Consider the following 19,816-nt stretch of genomic DNA (forward strand, 5'->3'; position numbering starts at 1 on the left):
CAACAGAACATGACATGACATAAGAATACATTTGGTAACCTCCTTTAGGAAAACCTGGTTTGAGCAGACAACAAAACACCTAAGTTATAGCCAGCCTTTGCTGTAAAAACTTGATAAAGGCCGATAAGCCAGTCTTAGCATTCTAGCTAAGGTGGTTGATTCCTTCCTGCAACTGTTAAAGGGCCACAAGGAAGCAGATTTAAGAATGCAGGATGAAAGATGCAAACGTAAGTCCCCATCTGTTTTTTCTTTTTTATTGTATTCTTATGAATGCTTATTGTGTGAATAATGTTATGTAAGCTGCTTTGCAATATCTACTGAAAAGTGGTATATAAATATCTTAAATAAATTGATACTACCACTATGCTCTTGGCTCCATATCTACATTAGGGGCTTTTCATAAAAATTATTTTTTTTCAATTTCTCAGCTAATTTCTATGTTAAATTCCAACTTAATTTATGTATGCACATACTAGATGCATTTGTAATTCCAATTCTATTTCTAAAGGGTCAGGATATAAAGAGTTCTATCACCTCATGACAAAGAATACTTCTGTATTAAAACAGTAGGCTACAGTGACATTTGTGCTTTTCTTCCCAGGAAAAGAATGTTTGTAGTTATTTAGAGATGGCTCTTAGCTAAGTACAGATTGATACCAACTTTCCAGGGTTTCAGGGGTCAAGTCATTCCAAGACCTATTTGGGATCTTCTCCAGCCAAGCCTCTTCTCTCCCTGTCATACACTGAGCCAGTGTGGTTAGGAGTGCTGGACTGGGATTCAGGCAGGCTGGGTTCTAGTTCCTGCTAGAAGTCAACTGGGTGACTTTGGGCCAGTCACACACTCTCAGCCCAACCTACCTCACAGGGTTGTTGTGGGGATAAGACTGGGAGCAGGAAGAAGAGAATGATGTAAGTCACCTTGAGTTCTTTAAAAGAAAAGGGCAAGATATAAATCTACTAAATAAAGAAACAAAGAGGTAGAGAGAGGACAGGAGAAAATGGGACTAAATGGCAATGAAAGCACAAGGTACATTTTGTACCCTTTAGATGGCCACTTCGAGCAGCAGTGGCAGCATTCCAGTTTTGCTAGGTTAATTAACCAGGATTATCTTGGTATCACCAGTCACTGCTGTAGTGAATAGTTGCTTGTTTGCTTCTCTTAAACTTTTAAGAGACAATGGTCAAGACTGTACATTTTGCTTTTCATTGCTGTTTACTCCTCTCATTCAGCATTGTTATCTTTGGACCAGTATCTGGGCACGCTTGCCAACTGAGAGTTGCACTCCACGCCTGAGATGAGCTGGATTCTAGTACAGCAACACTTAAATCACTTTGCATTGATTCCTCTTTAAGGAGCCTCTTTCGCGTGTCGCAACGCAGCTTGCTTAAAGCAGAGAGTTGCCAGCTCTTGGGTCAAGAGTGGGAGAGGCAGCCCCCGGGAATCCGAAGCCTGCCACGTGCGAGGGTGCTCAGCAGACGGCATCCAGTGCTTGTCTAACTCAGGTCGCATCCCTTTCAATGGGTCTAGTCCGAATGCAACCCACAGACACGCACTACGAAGGGGCACTACCGAGCATTTCTGGCTAGAAGCGCGCACTCTGCAGACGTGGAGCCGTGCCCCACCTGAGCAGCCCCCGCCGCCGCCGCCGCACCATTTCCTCCGGGTGAGAAAAGTTCTCTGTAGCTCCGCCCCCGCCGCTTCGGGCGCAGCCTCCTTCGGCCTCGCTTCGGAGAGCGCGCGGAGCCGGTGGTGGCGCGAGCTCCGCTGGAGGGCGCCTCCGGGGATAGGCAGAAATGCGCTGGCGAGTCCGTGCCGGGCTTTCTGTGCACGGCGTTCTGCTGGACCCTAAAGTCGACGCTGCGGGGCTGAGGGGGGCGCCGACATGGAAGCCTTAGCGAGCAGGAGCCCGACCCAGTAAGTCTCCGTAGAGCTCCGTCTCTCCGCACACCCCATGCTGCTCCCGGTCTCTTCTGTGCATCCTTTCCTCCTTCAGTGGCCAGCGCGCGATCCTCTCCACCTTGCTTCCCGGGTTTCTTTCGCGAAAGGGCATCATCCGTATGAAAAAGGGGATCGAACTTGTTGCTGTGTGGGAAACTTTGGTCTTTTCTTTCTTGGGGAAAAGGGGCCAGCAAAAAGTGGTAAAACATAAAAATGTCTGCCCCCTGCTTCCTTCTTTTCCAACGCACCTGAACATGTTGATTCTAAATTGGCCGTAGTAAGTAGGCCGGTGGTAGCAAATTTAGAAGAAGTTAAATTTAAAAAAAACCCTGCAATGCCGGAGTAGTTTATTTTGCATGCTGGGCTTGCTGCTTTCGGATTTTGCAAATTATGCTTGAGTGCTTCTATAGGCCAAAATAAGTAGGACATCAGTGGCATCAGGCATCTAAGCATTATTGATTTCAATAATAAATACGAGAGGCAAGTAGGTAATTATCGACTAGGGAAAATATATATTCTGTTCATTGTCGTGGCTGTTATTTTGGGAATGGATCTCCAGTGCAGACCAGCCCTACGGTGTCTAGCGGTAGTAAAAATCTGTGGTCTTTGGGGTGTGGAGGATCAAAATTCATCCCTCCCCAAACGGATACTGTCTGCATGAGCACTACCTTTTGCTGCCACAGACTAGATTAATTGTATTGGCCCAGACACAACTTCCCCCTACCCCCCATTATTGCTTTTGGGAGAAAAGAAGGTTGAGTCCTTCCATGTTCTCCAGTGCAATTGCAGCCTAAGCATGTTAAAAAAAAAGCCGGATTTGAGAAAATGCCAATGTCTCTGAACTTGGATCTTTTCTGGAAGATCACCTGGGGCAACCATGTTGGGGGAAAATTTCCATACAGAGCAGATACATAAATTGTGTGAGGTCCCCATCATGTGATACAAATAATATTGTGAATTACTTTTTCAATATGTTAAGTTAAAAAAAGCATCTTCCTGCTGTTTTTTGTTGTATTGAAAAACATTTGTTGGACTAGATACTTTTTGAAACTTGGACACACAACTGAATGAACTACCCATATTGCATCCTGATATCTACTCAGAACTCATCAAGTAAGTCCTTGTTTACATATCACAAGGACCTAGAGTATTGGCTGAATATGAACTGTTGTTGGATTGTGGGTCGACATTGTGTATAGACCCTGGCTTAATTATGAACAGCCCAGAGTTTCCAACATGAGAAAACCAAATTTTCTCATAAGTTATTTGTGGTTAATAACCAATAGTTAAATCATAGAATCCAGCTATAATCCAGCTCATGGTTTGCATAAAACAGCAACCCATAACTCAACAGCAACCGTGATTCCATGTCAAGCCATTTTTAACAACAACCAAAATTCATTGACTAGCCACATCCTGGATTGTCTTTAGGCATGACCAAGATAACTTTCTTGCTCTGTACTCCTATCTATGGTGTGTACTTTATTGTTCCAGGCTATGTTTCGGATTGCAGCTTTTTCATGAATGGAAAGAGATAATACTTTCTTTAGTCACTCTTTCCATAAAATAGTACTTTAAAAGCTCATGGGTGATACCTTAATCCTTGCAATGTTTGTTCTCTGTCATCTTTTACACATATTGGTGGCATTCAGATGAAATCCTAAAGTAGGTTTTGCATTAGGAGCATGGCTCTATCCCATCTTCTTTTCTAGCATATCTGGAAGAAAAATTTTGGAAGCTTCTGCTTCTGTTTTCGATACAATACAGTTATTTTATTATCTGATCTAGAAAGCAAAATTAATTAACCCACGTTTATTAAGAACTATGGTAGTGGAAACAAGGTAGCTTCATAAACTAGAGTTTGAGGTTAGCCTGTTTCAACTAATCATAATTACAGTTAAGCACAGTTTGTGTAGGTTTGGACAAGGCAAACTGGTTAATTTTAAACTGTAAGTGAAACTTCTGTAGTCTTAGTGACTCTGTAGGGCAAGATATGAGAAGCTTCACTGTGGCTTATTTTCTTACACAGTGGTTTCACATTATGTTTGGGCCAACCCAGTGTTTTTTTCTTCTTAAATTGTTATGTAATGTGAATATTGAATCAGCTCTGCTGAGAATGTAAGTTTGATTTCTATGTTCTGTTTCATTAACAATCGCCACATACGAAGCACATAGCACCAGAAATTGTCTTCCTGATTTGGTGCTTTCTAATTGATATGGACTACAGAGCTCACCAGCCCTAGCCAGTTTAGCCAATTGCTTGGAATTGTAGTCCAAAATATTTAGGGGGCACTGTGTAATGAAGAGGAGCTAGACCTTTTGAAAGATCTTTGTTTTATCCCCAATGATTGTGCTTGTTTGGAGCCAGTCTTAGTATTTGGGGTCACCAGTATACAGTATGAAAAGTATGATCCTCATTGTCATTATAAAGGGCAGACTGAACATGAGTAAGTTTGAACCTAAGTAAGTAACAAAACATTTTTTCTTGGATATGTGTTTTATTTAAAGCCTTTATATACTGTCCAACTACTAAAGTCTCGGGATGGTCTTACAATAAAAGCAGAATAAAATGAAATGAACCACAACATCTGAATAATTCCAATAAAGTAAAACCCACACAAAAAACTAGTCAGGCCTTAAAATAATGGGATAATAAAATGGTTTTAGCTCGGTGCCAAAAGGAATAAAGTGTTGACACTAGGCAAACCTCTCTGGGGAGTGCATTCCTCAACCAGGGCACCACCGCAGAGAAGGCCTTTCTCTGGGTAGCCACCCTCCTAATCTCCTTCAAGGAGGACTCCCGAAGAAAGACCTCCACCCCAGATCTTAAGGGGCAGGTAGGCATATAGGGAAGGAGATGCTCCTTCAGATATCTAGGTCCTAAGCCATTTTCTTGGGATTACGGTATATGCATAGAGTCCTGTTGCTGAACTTCTGCAATATACAGCAGACCTGGCTTCATAAATGGCCCATCATATTCTTCATCAGCAAAAGCCTTACAAAATAATAATGCAGTGTCTGCTTGTGGTTGGAAGACTGGAGTCTGTCTGTAGAACATCCAGTCCATATTTTTGAAGAGAAATGCAAAACAGTTCTGTCTCTCCAAAGGCAATTAAATACTATGTTATTTATTATTGATAATGTGGTTTTAATTGTGTTTAATCATGTGATTTATGATGTTTTATGTTGTTTTTTTAATTATGTAAACCATCCAGAGAGCCATGTGGCTATAGATGTTATACAAAAGTGCTAGAGAAATAAATAAAAGTGAGTTAGTGATCTGCATTAAGACTTGGGATGTAATTTCTTTCTGCCTTTTTCTTCATTTGTACAAAACCTTGTAGTTATGTATGATAGAGGAAGTTTGTGGTTAGTTGAGTCCCTAAACTTTGTGAACAAGGTCTAGTTTATACATGATGTGTTAGTTTGTGGTGAAATACTGCTTGAGATTGGATCCAAGCGAATGGCTGCTATGAGTACTATGATGGGATTTCCTTGGTGTTATAGGCTGTCCTTATCCTTTGCGCACGCCTGCAGATAGTTACATTCCAGTTATATTCCAGCCTGTCTCAGAGGGTTCCTAACCCTCTGGGGAGGTCATGGGGGAGTGCATGAGGGAGTGTTGGGAGATAGGACATCTGTTTGGCTAACAGTTTCCGTTCTTCTAGTAGATGAGCATCATTGGATCCAACCAGTGGTGCATATTCTGCAGTGTCTGCAGTGCATATTCTAATGAACTTCTTCTAATGTTTCAATCTACTTGAAGCAGCTCTTTTAGAGTTTTGGCTTTCTCTGTGGAATTCCCTGCTGGTTGATATCAGGCAGGCAACAACACTGTGTTGTTTTCTGCATCTGCAACAGAGATTGTTGTTTAACCAAGCCTTTCCTGCGCAAAAGGCAACTATTGTTTTATTGTTATACTATGATTTTAAATTTGTTTTATTCACGTTATTCACACACATGCATGTGCGCGTGCGCACACACACACACACTGTTCTCTGGGTAATTTTTTTTTAGAGATAGAATACTTTGGAAAGATAAAGTATATCATGTATGTATTTTGTGAACTTTATTTTAAAAAAGTACCCCAGAATTTTCCTGAAGGTGTAAGATGTGCTTAATACAGAGATTTCCTACTTACTCTGTTTCCAAACTGCATGAGAGCGGATTGGATGATACAGCATGGTTTAGTGTGGTTTATTGAGCCAGATAACCTAATATAATTGTATTTAGTCTCCTCCTACATTCTGTCTTAAGACTGCAACTAAATGAAGTCTTCATGGCTTCAACATGGGGCACATTTTTCGTCTTGCTTTGTTTACCATCTTGCCTGATGAAAATTTCTGAAGAACTGGAAAACTTGAACAATGTGTTGTGACCTTTAGTTAACCTGGTGAAATAGGAATGCTGGAGTATTTCTTACAGCCAATATGGCTATTTTTGCATGTCACAACATGAGATTGCATTTGGAGCTAATGTATTCAGTTTATATTTATTTATTTATTATTTATTTATTAAAACATTTTTATGCCACCCCATTCGCCGAAGCCTCGGGGCGGCTTACAACATATACAACATATATCCTACTTTCTTTTCCATTGTGAACTCAAGGTGTATAACAGCATCAGAGAAATTTACAATAATAAAATTAAGGTGCATAATTTGTAAATAATTTGCTAGAACTTGCAGACTTAGCTCTTTTGAGCTGCACTTAGCCATAACTCCTATAATAAACTATTGGAAATAGGCCATTGGAGAGAATTTGTCCCCCCCTCCCCCAAACTACTGACTTCTAGGTAACTCAGGTAGCTTGCAGTTATAATCTATTCTGCCATTCCTCAAGTGACATGTTGCCTGTGGGTGCAAGACCTGGTGAAATGGCTTCAAAACTGGTATCAGCTGTCACCACTGAGAGTAAAATAAAGTGAGTCTTCAAGCATGTTCAGTCTTTGGGAATGACTGATCAAGGGTCCTACTGGCGTCTCCCATGCTGGGCTTTTTGCAGTCCACATGTGTCCTTAGGGGAGTATCATTATTTATTTATTTATTAAAACATTTCTATGCCGCCCCATTCACCGAAGCCTCGGGGCGGCTCACAACATAAAGTGTAAAGTCTATGTCCTTTTTTTGAGTCTCTTTAGCACAGTCTCAAGAAGAAAATGTTTGGGTTGCTGAAATGAATCCAACCAATGCAAAAATGCACACAAAAGAAATCCTTTGTTGAACTGGTGTTGCACAAACCTGTTGCTTGCCTAGGCTAAAGAGAAATGTGCTTTCTGCTGGACAATGAGAATTGTTTTACACAATTTCTTATTACAGAGATGATACTCTCCCACATAGATACAAAATGCACCAACCCATTGTTAACACAAACAAACATTTAGATGAACATATGAGTGCTTATGTTCATGGAAAGAAGTTTTGAGAACTTGCCATTTTAGCTGCCCACATCCTGGGGCTGGCAAATGGGCTCAGTCCCCAACAAACATTAGGCTACTGTAAGGAAAAAAAATTTTTTTAGCACCATCAATAACAACAGTAACAACAATATCACTATCATTATCATTAATATTTGGTAACATTGCAAAAGGAAAAAAGGAAACAAAACTTTGTTGAACTCAAAAGGGAAAAGTAGCCTCATAGATTTGAAAAGAAATTCTTCCCACTGCATGCATGTGCGCACACACATACACAGCCCGAGTTTCATCCATTCCCTCCCAATCATTCAGTTGTAACATAGCAATGACAAGATGGTATACTCAGAATTCAGAACTTATACACAGACACACATATATAAGACACAGATCCATGTTGCATAGAAAAATGGAAGTTATTGGAGAGGGAAAAACTCTTGGATGGCTGACACCAATCACATGCTCACAACATTGCTTTTTGGAAGGACTCCCTTCCTAAAAAAAAAAAATCCCCTAGAGACTCATTGAGAGTGCTTAAGGGTCTTTGTTTTAACCCAAACCTTCCCAGGCAGGATTTTTCCTGAGGCAAGACAAGCTTTGAACACTCAAAGAACCTCAAATGCCTTGCCTCAGTTACACAACTTCATTTATTTATTTAATTGTAAGACACCAATATTTCTTTTGAGAGTTTTCTAGAGACTCAAGACTTTCTTTTGAGAACTAGTGCAAGCCCGCCTCCAATCTGTGGCTGGAAATAGAGCCGCTCAAATTTCCCAAAGTACTTTGAACTCTGTACATGCTCAGAGGCTTTGTGTGTGCTGCTTCTGCAGTACTCACAAAGTGGTGGTATCTTCCTGTCAGAGCATCCCCCTTTTCTTGGCTCTGTGGAATACCCAAGCCCACAGAGTCAAGAAATCCAAATTTTCCATCACAAATCCCCCCTGAATTCAGTTGGCCAGACCAAATCCAGAGAAGAGGCTGCAGTTATCCAGAGAAGAGGCTGCAGTTACAGGTTTTGCTTAGCATGTTGCAGGTAACCTGGTTGTTAAATTGGCATTAGCATGATCAATAAAATGGCTCATCCGCTTGTGAGCTTCCCCTCTTTCACCCTCAAAACATACAGTCTGGGTACAGGTGAAAACAGGATAGAAGATTTATTAGGGATTTAGGAAAAAGTACAAAATGAGAAACACGTTGGTATAATTCAGAGCACAAAATTATGAAGCAATTTAAAGTGGCAAAGACAAAATTTAAAGTGGTAAATGACAAATCATAGAATCATAGAACAGTAGAGTTGGAAGGGCCCAGGGGGTCATGGAACTCAGTGTGGAACTCCAAGTTAAACCAACTCTCTCAGACGGATCTCCAGTTGCATCTTCAATGCTTCTGGTGTGGGAGAGCCCACAGCCCCTCTAAGTAATTGCTTCCATTGTTGTACTGCTCTGTCAGGAAATTTTTCCTGGTGTCTAGCCAGTCTGTGGCTTGGTGTAACTTGGGTCTGTTATTTCATGTCCTGCACTCTAGGATGATCAAGGAAGAATCCTGTTGTCCTCCTTTGTGACACCTTTTCGAGTACATTGCATCATGGAGTGGTAGAGTTGGAAGGGGGTCAGAAGGCCATTGGTCCAGACTCCTCCTATTGCAGGATACTACATTACACCATCCGATTTAGAGGACTATCCAGATACTTTTTCCAATGTCTTTAGCAAGAGAGAGCCCCCAATTTCCCTAGGTAATAGATTCCATTGTTGTACTGCTCTGACAGTGAGGAAATTCTTCCTGGTGTCTAGTCTAAATCTGGTTTCTTTTAACTTAAGTCCATTATTCTATGTCCTGCACTCTGGAATTTATGAGAAGAGATCTTCTTTATAGGGTTTTGCCTTCAGGTCCTGAATCATCCTCATTGCCTTCCTCTGTATACTTTCTGACTTTGCTGCATCTTTTTAAAAACCTAGGTGCCCAGAACTGGACACAGTACTCCAGCTGAGGTCTGACTAGTGCTGAGTATAGTGGAACTAGTACTTCATGTGTTTTGGAAGTGATAATCTGTTAATTCAGCCCAAAATAGCATTTGTCCTTTTTTACAGCTGCATCATGTTGTTGGCTCATATTTAGCTTGTGATCTACAACCCCAGGATCCTTCTCAGATGCAGTATTGTTGAGCCAAGTATTCCCCATCTTTTAACTGTGCATTTGGATTCTTGTTCCTAAATGGAGCACTTGGCATCTGTCACTATTGAATTAAATTCTGTTGTTCTCTGCCCAGCGTCCTAACCTATTGAAATCATCCTGTATTTTATCTCTCTTTTCCAGGGTATTTGCTATTCCAGCCAGCTTTGTGTTATCTGCAGATTTAGTTAACTTTTCTTGTACTTCCTCATCGAAAATGTTAATAAAAATGTTGAACAGTAAATGTCCCAGGGCAGAACTTGTCACCACTTGTCACCTCTCCTCAGTTGGACAGTGTGCCATTGATAAGCACTCTTTGCATCCAATTTATCAGCCAATGGGGATCCACCTAATGGTTGCACCATCTAGCCTGCTTTGTGCTAGTTTGGTAGTCAGGATGTTGTGGGGCACTTTGTTAAAAGCTTTGCTAAAGTCTAGATAGTGTATATCTACAGCATTCCCATAGTACATTTGTGAGGTTACCCTGCCAAAAAATGAAAGTAGATTAGTCTAGCAGGATTTATTCTTGAGAAATCCATGTTGGCTTCTAGTAATTACTACACTGTTTTCAACATGTTTGCACTGTTTTATAATTTGCTCTAGAGTTTTTCCAGGGGTTGATGTCAGGCTAACTGGTCTATAGTTCTCAAGTTCATTTTTTCCCTCTTTCTTGTAGATTTTTTCCCTCTTTCTATGTTGTGAGCCGCCCCGAGGCTTCGGCAAATGGGGCAGCATAGAAATGTTTTAAATAGATAGATAGATAGATAGATAGATAGATAGATAGGGACAACATGAGCCTTCTCCAGTCATCTGGTACTTCCCCTGTCTCCCATGAATTCTCAAGGATGATAGATAGTGGTTCTGAGAGTTCTTCCAGGAGCTCTTTTATGATTCTGGGATGAAGTTCATTGGACTCTGGTGATTTGAACTCATTTAGCCCAAATAGATGATCCTTGACCATTTGCTTGTCAGTCTTGGGCTGCCACCCTGCCTTTTCAGCCTGTACTACACCTTCATCAGGAAGGTTGTAGTTCTTTTGAGAGAAAGTTCTTTTGAGACAAAGTAGGAGTTGAGCACTTCTGCCTTTTCTTTGTCATCTGTTATCATTGTTCCATCTACAGTAAGTAATTGAACTTCCGTCTCTTTTCTCTAGCTTCTCTAGCTTCTCCTTGGACATATTTGAAGAAAGCTTTTCTGTGGCTTTTAGGTCCCCTTGCTAGCCTTAGCACATTCATTGTTTTGGCCTGCAGTTCCTTGCTGCTTGCCTATAGTCTTCCTTTGTAGCTTGGCCTTCCTTCCATCTCCTACACATGTCCTTTTCTGTTTTCAGATTATTTCTTAGTTGTTTATGAAGCCAAATGGGCTTTTTCTTTGTTGGAATTGTTTGCAGTTGGGCATAAGCATCTCTTTTTTAAAGCTATCTCACCCTTCTTGGGCTCCTTTTCCCTTTAGAGTTGCTTACCATGGGACTTAGTTTATCATCACCCTGAGCTTGTTAAAGTTGACTTTTTTTGAAATCCAGGGTATATGTTTGGGTACTTTTAGTTTTAGTTTCCTTTATTATGGAAAATTCAAGTAGGGCATGGCCACTTCCCCGCAGAGTTCCTGTAGTTGTTACTTTGTCCACTATGTCTTTCCTGTTGGGTAGAATCAGGGAACGAGCCACACCTTTCATTCCTACTTCTACTTTCTTCTGGAGGAAGTTACCAGCAACACATGTTAGGAATCTCTGAGAAGGGCCTTGTTTGGCAAAGTTTGACTCCCAACAGATACCAGGGAAATTGAAGTCCTCTTTAATGACAGCATCGTGCCTCCTAGAGACACTGGCAATTTGCTTTGGGTTTTTTGTTTTGGTTTTGTTTTTGTTTTGCACTACTATCATATCTTCCCTCAGTCTTCTCTTCTAAAGCCTGAACATGGCCAGTTCTTTCAACCTTTCCTCATAGGTCTTTGTTTCCAGTCCCTGGATTATCCTTGTTGTCCTCCTCTGAACCATTTCCAGCTTGTCTGTATCTTTCTTAAAATGTGGTGCCCAAAACTATACACAGTACTCCAGATGAGGCCTAACCAGTGCTGAGTATAGTGGAACTCATATCTCGCATGATTTTAAAGTGATACTTCTATTAATGAAGCCTAGAATAGCATTTGCCCTTTTTACAGCCAAATCACATTGTACAGTGGTACCTTGGCTTACAAACTTAATCCATTCCAGGACTCTGGTCGTGACCCAAACTGGTCATGAGCCAAGTTAAATTTCTGCATTACGTTCAATGTAGATAAGGTTAATCCATTCTGTAACTTTTTTAATCAGAAAAATGTGAAGCAAAGTGACAAAGAACAACAAAGATTGTGGCCATCTCCCCGCCCCACCTCAAGCACCAGCATGGTCATCTCACCGCCCCGCCAGCATGACCGTGACCACGCCCATCATCCTGGCGCGCTGGGTAGGAGGGAGAGACAGGCGCAAACATGGGGTGCTGAGGGGGGAAGATGGGCATGAACGTGGGCAGACTGGGGGGGAGATGGGCGTAATCATGCTGCGGGAGGGAGATGGCCGAGATCGCGGTTGTGCTCGTTTAGGAAAGACGGGCACGATCTCAGCCATCTCCTCCCCCGCCCCCAGCACGATCATGGCCATCTCCCCACTTGGGGGGCGGGAGATGGCCATGATCGTGGTCGCCACCCAATGCAGAGTTTGCCACCTGAGTAAAAAATTTTACAAAATTTTTGTTCGTGACCTGATTTTGTCGTGAACTGAGGCATTCATGAGCCGAGGTACCACTGTATGTAGAAAGTACAGTCTAGCTAGCATAGCTTTGTGCAAGCTGCCCACCTGGTTCCTTGAAGACCTGTGATTTCTGTGGTGAGGTTCTTTTGGTATTTGTATAAGGTCTTGTCCCTATCCCACCCTGCATTTGGGGAAGCCTACACCTGGGTGCCTATACTGGAGAGAAACCTTGGTGCAGTCTCCTTTGGTGCCTGCATTGGGCTTTCCTACTTCCTGGAAAAAGTGCTCTTAGCATGCATACTAAGGGACAAAGATATTCAGTTTCTTTTTCTAGTGGAATGTATCTCCTTTATTCCTTCCTCTTAAGCCTCTGTGAAGATTCCAGAAGACTTCCTTGCTTTTCGTCTGCTGTCTGTCTGTGCATTGTTCATCTCTAGTGCCCCCAGCTCACAGATGGACTTTAGAAGATTCTTTGTTCTTTAGGCACCTGTTCATTTTACTACTCATTAGGTTTGGTAAGTGGTCGTGTTTGGCATTGAGATGGCCTTAGCCAAGGCATCTGCTTTGCAGCACCAGCATCCGGATGACGTGGCTGAGTGAGCCACTTATGGCCAACAGTAACAGAAGATAATGACTGTGTTCACACATATTGCCAAACCAAGCCATACACAGTTTCTGTATGGCATGGTACCTCACCTTGTGTCCTATGTTCACACATTTGCATGGTAACTACTCTTGCATATTGCCCACACAGCTCCATCTTTCCTCCAAATGGCAGCACATATCCCATCAGCTCCCATTACTGGGGATCAATCCCAGGGTGCACTGTTCCAGCCTGTCCTTCCTGCATTTCCTCTGTTGGCCCACATTCCTCCTGGGCATGGCCTCAGCCAGCTGCTGCTTTTTGGGGGGTGGGAGGGCAACAGCTGCAGAGCCAACACCTATTCATTAAGTTAGGACAGTTGCTGTGTGGGAGCAACAGAGCTGCACCCCCTCCTGATGCCATGTGCTGTGCCCATGCAGAAGCACACCCAGCCATCCATACCTCTCCCCCCTCTCTGCACAAGTGCTGTATTTGCAAATGCTGCTAGGCTGCCCCCCCCCCCCCCGCCCCCAGAAGGCTGCAGCATGGGCTCTGGTGCCAGGGATGGAGGGAGTGTGCCCTGCCTGGCACAGTGTCCCAAGGCTGTCCGTCTGGACATTTACCTGGGAAACTGCTTGGCAGGCTATTGGGGGTGGTGAGGCTTGTGGGGTGTCTCCTGGACTGTTGGGGAAAGAGTGGGAGTAGGGCAGAGGGCAGGAGGCGGAGTACAAGACATGGGCTCCCTGGGACACTCACCCTGGTGGTGAGGCCCCTCGCACTGCCTGTGTACTGCTTCAGCACAGGGCAGTGACCAGGCGGGAGCACCGCACCTGGCCTTCCCTGCAGTTTCTGCTGCTGGACGCACTCCCTGTCTTCCCTCGCAGTGTGTTCTCCCCTGTGTTCGGTCGCCCTGCCTCACTTTTCTCCCTGCTGCTGTGCCTGCCTTGCATTGCCGCCATGCCCATCTTGTGAGGCCTGACATCTCCGCAAAGCTAGCCTTGCCGATGTGCCTGTCCCTCATGAGATGGACACACTGGCAAGGCCTTGCAACATGAGGATGGCTTCAAGGAGAGGTCAGGCTGTCCCATGAGTTGGGCACATCAGTGGACATCTTGGTGAGGTGATGAGGTGGCCAGGCATGCCAGCAAGGCAGGGTGAGCATAGTGGCAGGCAGGGCATCACAGAAGCACAGCAGGTAGGTGGGGCATCCAGGCATCAGGGAGCATGCACTGGGAGGGAAGGCAGGGTGAGTGGGCACAGCCAATCGGCGCCCTGCTGCTGGCAATTCAGCAGTTGCTAGGCAGTGGGAAATGGTGCCTGGAGTAGATGCTGCAACTACTCTTGCCCCCGAACTCACTGTGGAAATTGGGAAATGATGGAAAAACATAAGTGAAGTCGCACATGATGACAAGCAATGGTGTAGCATGGAAACCTTAGAACAGTCCATTGTGTGGGGTTCATGGTTACTAAGCATGCCACGCTTTACTGTGTTTGCTAAATTTACACATAATAACAATCTCCAGCATAGCTTTTGGTCATGTGTGAACACACCAAACTTATTCTACCAATAGTTGAGGCTAAAATGCGAAGGGAATTTAGAGTAGAATGTTGCCCACCCCCCATAGATTACCAACTGGTATCTTGCAAGAATGTTATCTTGTGCACTTTGCATGAACATGATAAGAAGTAGGAGTTACTGAACATAGCACTGATTTGTAGCTTTGCTAATCACAGCAAATGGCTTGGGACAGGAATGGAAGCTTCACTCAGCCCTAGGGGAAAGAATATATCCCTGTTACCTACACTGTGATCTCATTCTGTTGGGTCCTCCACAGCTACTTTTGGCTAAAAGAAAAGACAAGATAGGTATCAAAGTCCTCAGGTTCAAAGACATATTCAAATGAACATGTAGCTTGACCCCTTGTTAACAAGTAACAAGATGCTAGGACTGGAGCTATTTACCTAACTGTTCTTAAATGTTCAGAAGAAAACATTCATGCTTATTAAGTTAAATTTTATTTTACTTAAAACATAACCGTATGAAAATAGCCATTGTTATTTGAACACTCATATTGTTCTTGAAGGTGATGCAAAATTATTGGGAACAAAAGGAGCTTTTAATAATGGAGGTCTTAATAAGTCTTAAAGCTTCTCCAGAGTTATTAAAAAGTATGTGTATTTGTCTTGACAAAATAGTATTAAAATGTCAAATAATCCTGTAACTTCTAAAAGTCAGAAGCAAGTATCCACGATTACGGTGGCAAAAGATTTTGGCCCCCTTGCAACAGTGTCTGTAAGTAAGGTGAATTACAGCCATTCATTTGGGAAAAGTAAAAATGTGTACTTAAGGAAAGAATAGGATTGGAAGCTAAATTTCCACTTAGTGAACCTTGTTTCTTAGAGATGTATTTGTTCCCCAATAGTCTAGTCTATCCAGATTGTTTTGAGATTTAAAAAAAAGCTACTGAGAATTAATCTTCTGCCTATTTGCATAGTGTTCTATTATTGGATATTTTATGAATATGGAAGTATGAACATGAATGGAACATGAACATGAAAGTATGAAAATGAGGAAGAACCCAGAAATTGGCTTTTTGAAAATTCAAACACACCTTTGGATGAGAGTATATTTTATGACCTCTATCAAATACAGAAATTGGCTTAATAAAAATATTTTCTTAGCTCTTATTTTTTGCCTTACTTTGTTGGGATACTTAAAAGGTTGTTGTTGGGTTTTGGCATACATTTTTTGTAAATATCCTAGGAATATACTTGAAGAACAGTTGAAAATAATTACTGTAAATAAGCAAATACAGTTAATTATTAGCTTTTCTGAAATCAGTGGTTTCAGTAGTTGATAGTGAAAGTATAGGATATAATTAATTTACAGATCTTCCTAAATGTGAAAATTGAATTGGAGCAATATAGATTTGTCATGTCTCTGAAATGCATCATACTTGTCTTATAACTACTGTGGGTGTCTTCCAAAAAGCCTCCTTGGATTGCACAAGGGCTTATACCCCACTACCACCCATAAAGTGGTGGTGGGGAACAAGCAGATCAGGGTTAGGGGGTTTAGAGTAGAGAGAAAAATAGCAGGGAAAGATTTAAGCATGCTGCTGTCTCTCTGTCACAAATTCTCACATTCCAAATTGCTTCTACATCCAGTTCAAGCCTCTGAACAGAGACATGGTGGCTCAGTGATGGAACACATGCTTTGTAGAAGGCCCTGGTGGCCTCTCCAAGTAAGCCCCGGAAAGCCATTGCCAGCCAGTGTCAACAGTACTAGATAGAGCAGTGGTCTGACTCATAAGCCAGATTCCTGTGCTTTGGTCTCTATGGGTGTGAGTGTGCATCCTGAGTTTTGGTTTTCTTTGAATGAGGTTGTAGAAGACTTCAGACTTTTTGTAATATTTGCAAATATACAAGTTGAGGTTCACCATACTAACAGGTGAACACTGCATCAGACTTCCAGGTGAATTAGCAACAATGTAGGCTTCGTGCAAGTCAGGTGTCTTTCCCTTTCACTCCTACTTATGGCTCTCTTACACAATTGAGACATATCATTGTATACTACTGGCTATCAACAGACCTTTATCAGGTCTTAAGAGGAATTGCCTCAAGGCAACCTACAGCAATTGCCTGATCAACTCTTACTAGAGACAAGAATGATCTTGAGGGACTGTTGAGACTAATCTTAACAACACAATAGCTTTATTTGGATGCACTCAACTGAGAACCCTTTCTTGTAATTTAAAGCTATAGGTTCTGAACCAATAGGTTCAAACTACAAAAGGGATTTTCACTGAACAGAAGAACAACTTCATGATGCCATGAGCTGTTCAGCAGTGCAGCGGACTGCAGTGGAAAGTGGTAGACTCTTCTTTCCTCATCTAGCAAAGGCTAGATGGCCACTTCCTGGTATGGAGTAACACTGGCTATCCTGAATTGGAAGGGGTTGTGGTAGATTATATTTCAGGCCCCTTCCAGCTGTCTGATTCTCTCACTCTGTGATGGGTGGTTGTTAGTTCTTGTGCATTCTGAAAGAGTTAAAGTAATAGACAGAAATAGTGGGGGTTATACAATAATGAAGAGCTCTGTATGCTGTAAGAACCACATGTGGCTCAGAACAGATGGAGCAATGAGTACATTTGTGGAAGGGAATGTCTTCTGCAAAAGGGGGAACCTTTAATACATTTTCTAAGTAGGAGGGAAATGTTTGAATAATCCAATTCCTGAGAGCCTGATAGTCAAGTGTTGTCGTCTCCAACCTGCTGCAGAGGCTCTTGTGAATTGGTGTTCTCACATGTGACTGTTGCTTTTTTTCACCCTTTAGGAAAGCTCCACAAGGATACAGCATTGATCCAAAGGCAGCTGTTGAACTGGAGCAGATCTGTTGCTCCCATTCAGATCTTCCTGAAACTGCTGAGTTCAGCGTAACAATGTCTTTGGGGCACCTAGCCAAGGGAGCCAGCCTAGATGACCTTATTAAGACTTGTATTCATTCTTTTGGTGAGTTGAATGATCTACCTTTAACTATTTTCAGACTGTTCTGCTGTGGCATTTTTGGTGCTTTATTCTGCATTGTTGTAGTTATAGTCAAATGTGACCGACATTTGTTATTATCTTACACTTTGTGTGATGCATACATTATTGTGTGTCTGTGTGTGTGTATAGAATGTTTAATTGTGTAACTGCTGCCCTTGCAGAAACTGATAAGTACCGTACAGTTGTCATCTTGATGAAATGATTTCGTCCCCTCCCTCTGTTCCCAAATCTGAATACATATCAGGCACATGGATAATGATTAAGAAATGTATATGGACTGTTGTGGAACTGGACTGAGGTGATGAAACCTGGATATTGTTTTGTACTGTCTTTCTGTAAAACTGGCATCTTAGTAAAGCTAAATCAGTGGTTGCAGTGAAGCAGAATACTTGACTATTTTAGCACCAAGGGAATTGTTCAGCTTCCTTGTAAAAAGGAAAGAAATGAAGTAATAGGCTCAGTGGTGTAGCTTTTAGTTAATGTTTGAATTTTTCATGCTTTTTATTTCTTTGCCTTACAGAATCCCTTTAAACAGATTTAGCATCATGCAGCCTAATCATGTTTACTCAGGAGTAAGTCCTACTGAGTTCAAATAGGGCTTACCTCCAAGTAAGCTTACATACATAAGATTACAACTTTAGATGTTTAAAAATAAGCAGGCTCATTTGGTAATTTGGTATTTTCATCAGTTTCTCTAGTAGCTGCAGTGTAATTATATTCATAATCATAAAATATAGAAGTGCATTTAAACCATTACACTATAAATGCTGGAAGTCTGATAAGGATGTATGTGTTGTGTTTTCCACACTCTTGCCTACATTTGTAATTTTAATAGTTTCATTTGAGATGAGCTGAACGTTTTGGATCAGTTTGTTTCATGTCCCATTTCTTTTTATAGCTTTAACTTTTATATTTTCTAATGCATAACTATAAACACAGGTGAAAGCATATATTATTTCAGTAGCAACTAAGTAAATTGCATGTGGTCTTGCTAGGAAAGAGGAATAAAGGATGTACTGTTAATCAAGTGTAGATGATTGAACAGACCATTTGAGTTGTTGTTCATGTGTGTGTGGCATAATACAGTTTGATAGCCTCTTTCCAGTGAACGATTTAAGAGGAGCTGGATAGGCTTTGTACTCTGCCTTCCTGAATCATGCTCCAAACAATGACTAATCTTCCAAGCACTTTCAGAGGAAAGGCATGCACATGATTTACTTATGACAAAGCATTTACCAAATAAGATGCATACTAGGCGAAGAAAGTGATGGCATGAAACTTCCAGTAATCATTTTGTTTCCTGCTCTTCGTTTTCATTCCATATGTAATCCAGATAATGTATATATTTTGTCATAATGGCAAAGAAGCAAACATTTTATTCTGCTACAGTCATCTAAGCAACATATTTTATTTATCTTATTGATTAAAATGAATTGAATTAGACTGTTGATACTGCAGAACTTCTGTTAGCAGCTCTCCTGCTATGACCATAACATAATTAACAAGGGCAAACTCACATGTAGAATTTTTCCTTAACATTTTTTATGTGAAGGTGAGTTGTACTGATTTCCTTGCAACTTCCTTACAAGACAGAATGCTTAAGCTGGCATTCCAATATATTTTGAGGACTAAACCCTGTTGGAGACTTACTTCTGCCTTATTATTGATAGGAGTGTAGTATAGGCCATCGCCGTTGGTTTATCTTTGTTGTTATATTATGTTTTGATGGGGGTGGTTAGTAATAAGCAAGAATTTCAAATTATGTATACAAAAGCTGTTAAGAAATTGATACATTGTGTTCAAACGGTATATATTTTTTAAAATGATTACTATTTTTCCTAAATGGAGTCTGCTGACATGTAGTTGTAACTTTACAAGGCTCAGGACTAAAATCTGGGGGCTACTATAAAACATTTTCCTTTCATTGACAGGGATGATACACAATGAGTAGACCAGGTATGATACTATTTTAAGAACGTGTATTGTATATTGTATTTGTATTTTGGAACTTTTCAGTAGTTTAAATCAGTCCTGCATCGAAGGTGGTCCAACCACATAAGGAGGATTAAGGAAGTTACCTTTCAGTTATCTTTGGAAGCTATCCATATTGCAGTAGAGGTCAGAAAAAGAGAAGGGAATTAGAAGAATTCTGTTCTACTACTTCAATCACCTGAAGTGCATTTGTTGAGGTAATAAAGATAACAGTGTTTGTCAGTCCGTTGATAATCGGATCTATAAGCTATCTGTAATTCTGATTCTTAACTCTAAAATTTACCCGTGTCTTGATTTCAGCATTATCTGAGCAACATACTTCATTTTGTTTATTTTAGCATGCTTAAAATCTTCATCTGTTGTGAGATAAATGTTTAACATTTCAGTTTAAATAAAACTCATTGTCATTAAATGAGCTGACTTTGGTTAAATAAAACGAAAAC

At 41.4% G+C, this 19,816-nt stretch overlaps 1 protein-coding gene across 1 annotated transcript in view; it reads left to right on the forward strand.

The window, feature by feature from the left end:
- The first annotated feature begins 1,811 nt into the window (after window positions 1-1,811).
- The window catches only part of RASGRP1 (RAS guanyl releasing protein 1), a 78,806-nt gene continuing 60,801 nt past the window's right edge, over window positions 1,812-19,816 (forward strand). The window contains exons 1-2 of the mRNA XM_044436725.1: window positions 1,812-1,915; window positions 17,170-17,345. Coding sequence (XP_044292660.1) covers window positions 1,884-1,915; window positions 17,170-17,345 — 208 coding nt within the window. The 5' untranslated portion in view covers window positions 1,812-1,883. The remainder of the gene's footprint in view (window positions 1,916-17,169; window positions 17,346-19,816) is intronic.

This window comes from Varanus komodoensis, unplaced genomic scaffold (assembly GCF_004798865.1).
Source record: "Varanus komodoensis strain SLA01 unplaced genomic scaffold, ASM479886v1 scaffold3, whole genome shotgun sequence".
Classification (NCBI taxonomy): domain Eukaryota; kingdom Metazoa; phylum Chordata; class Lepidosauria; order Squamata; family Varanidae; genus Varanus; species Varanus komodoensis.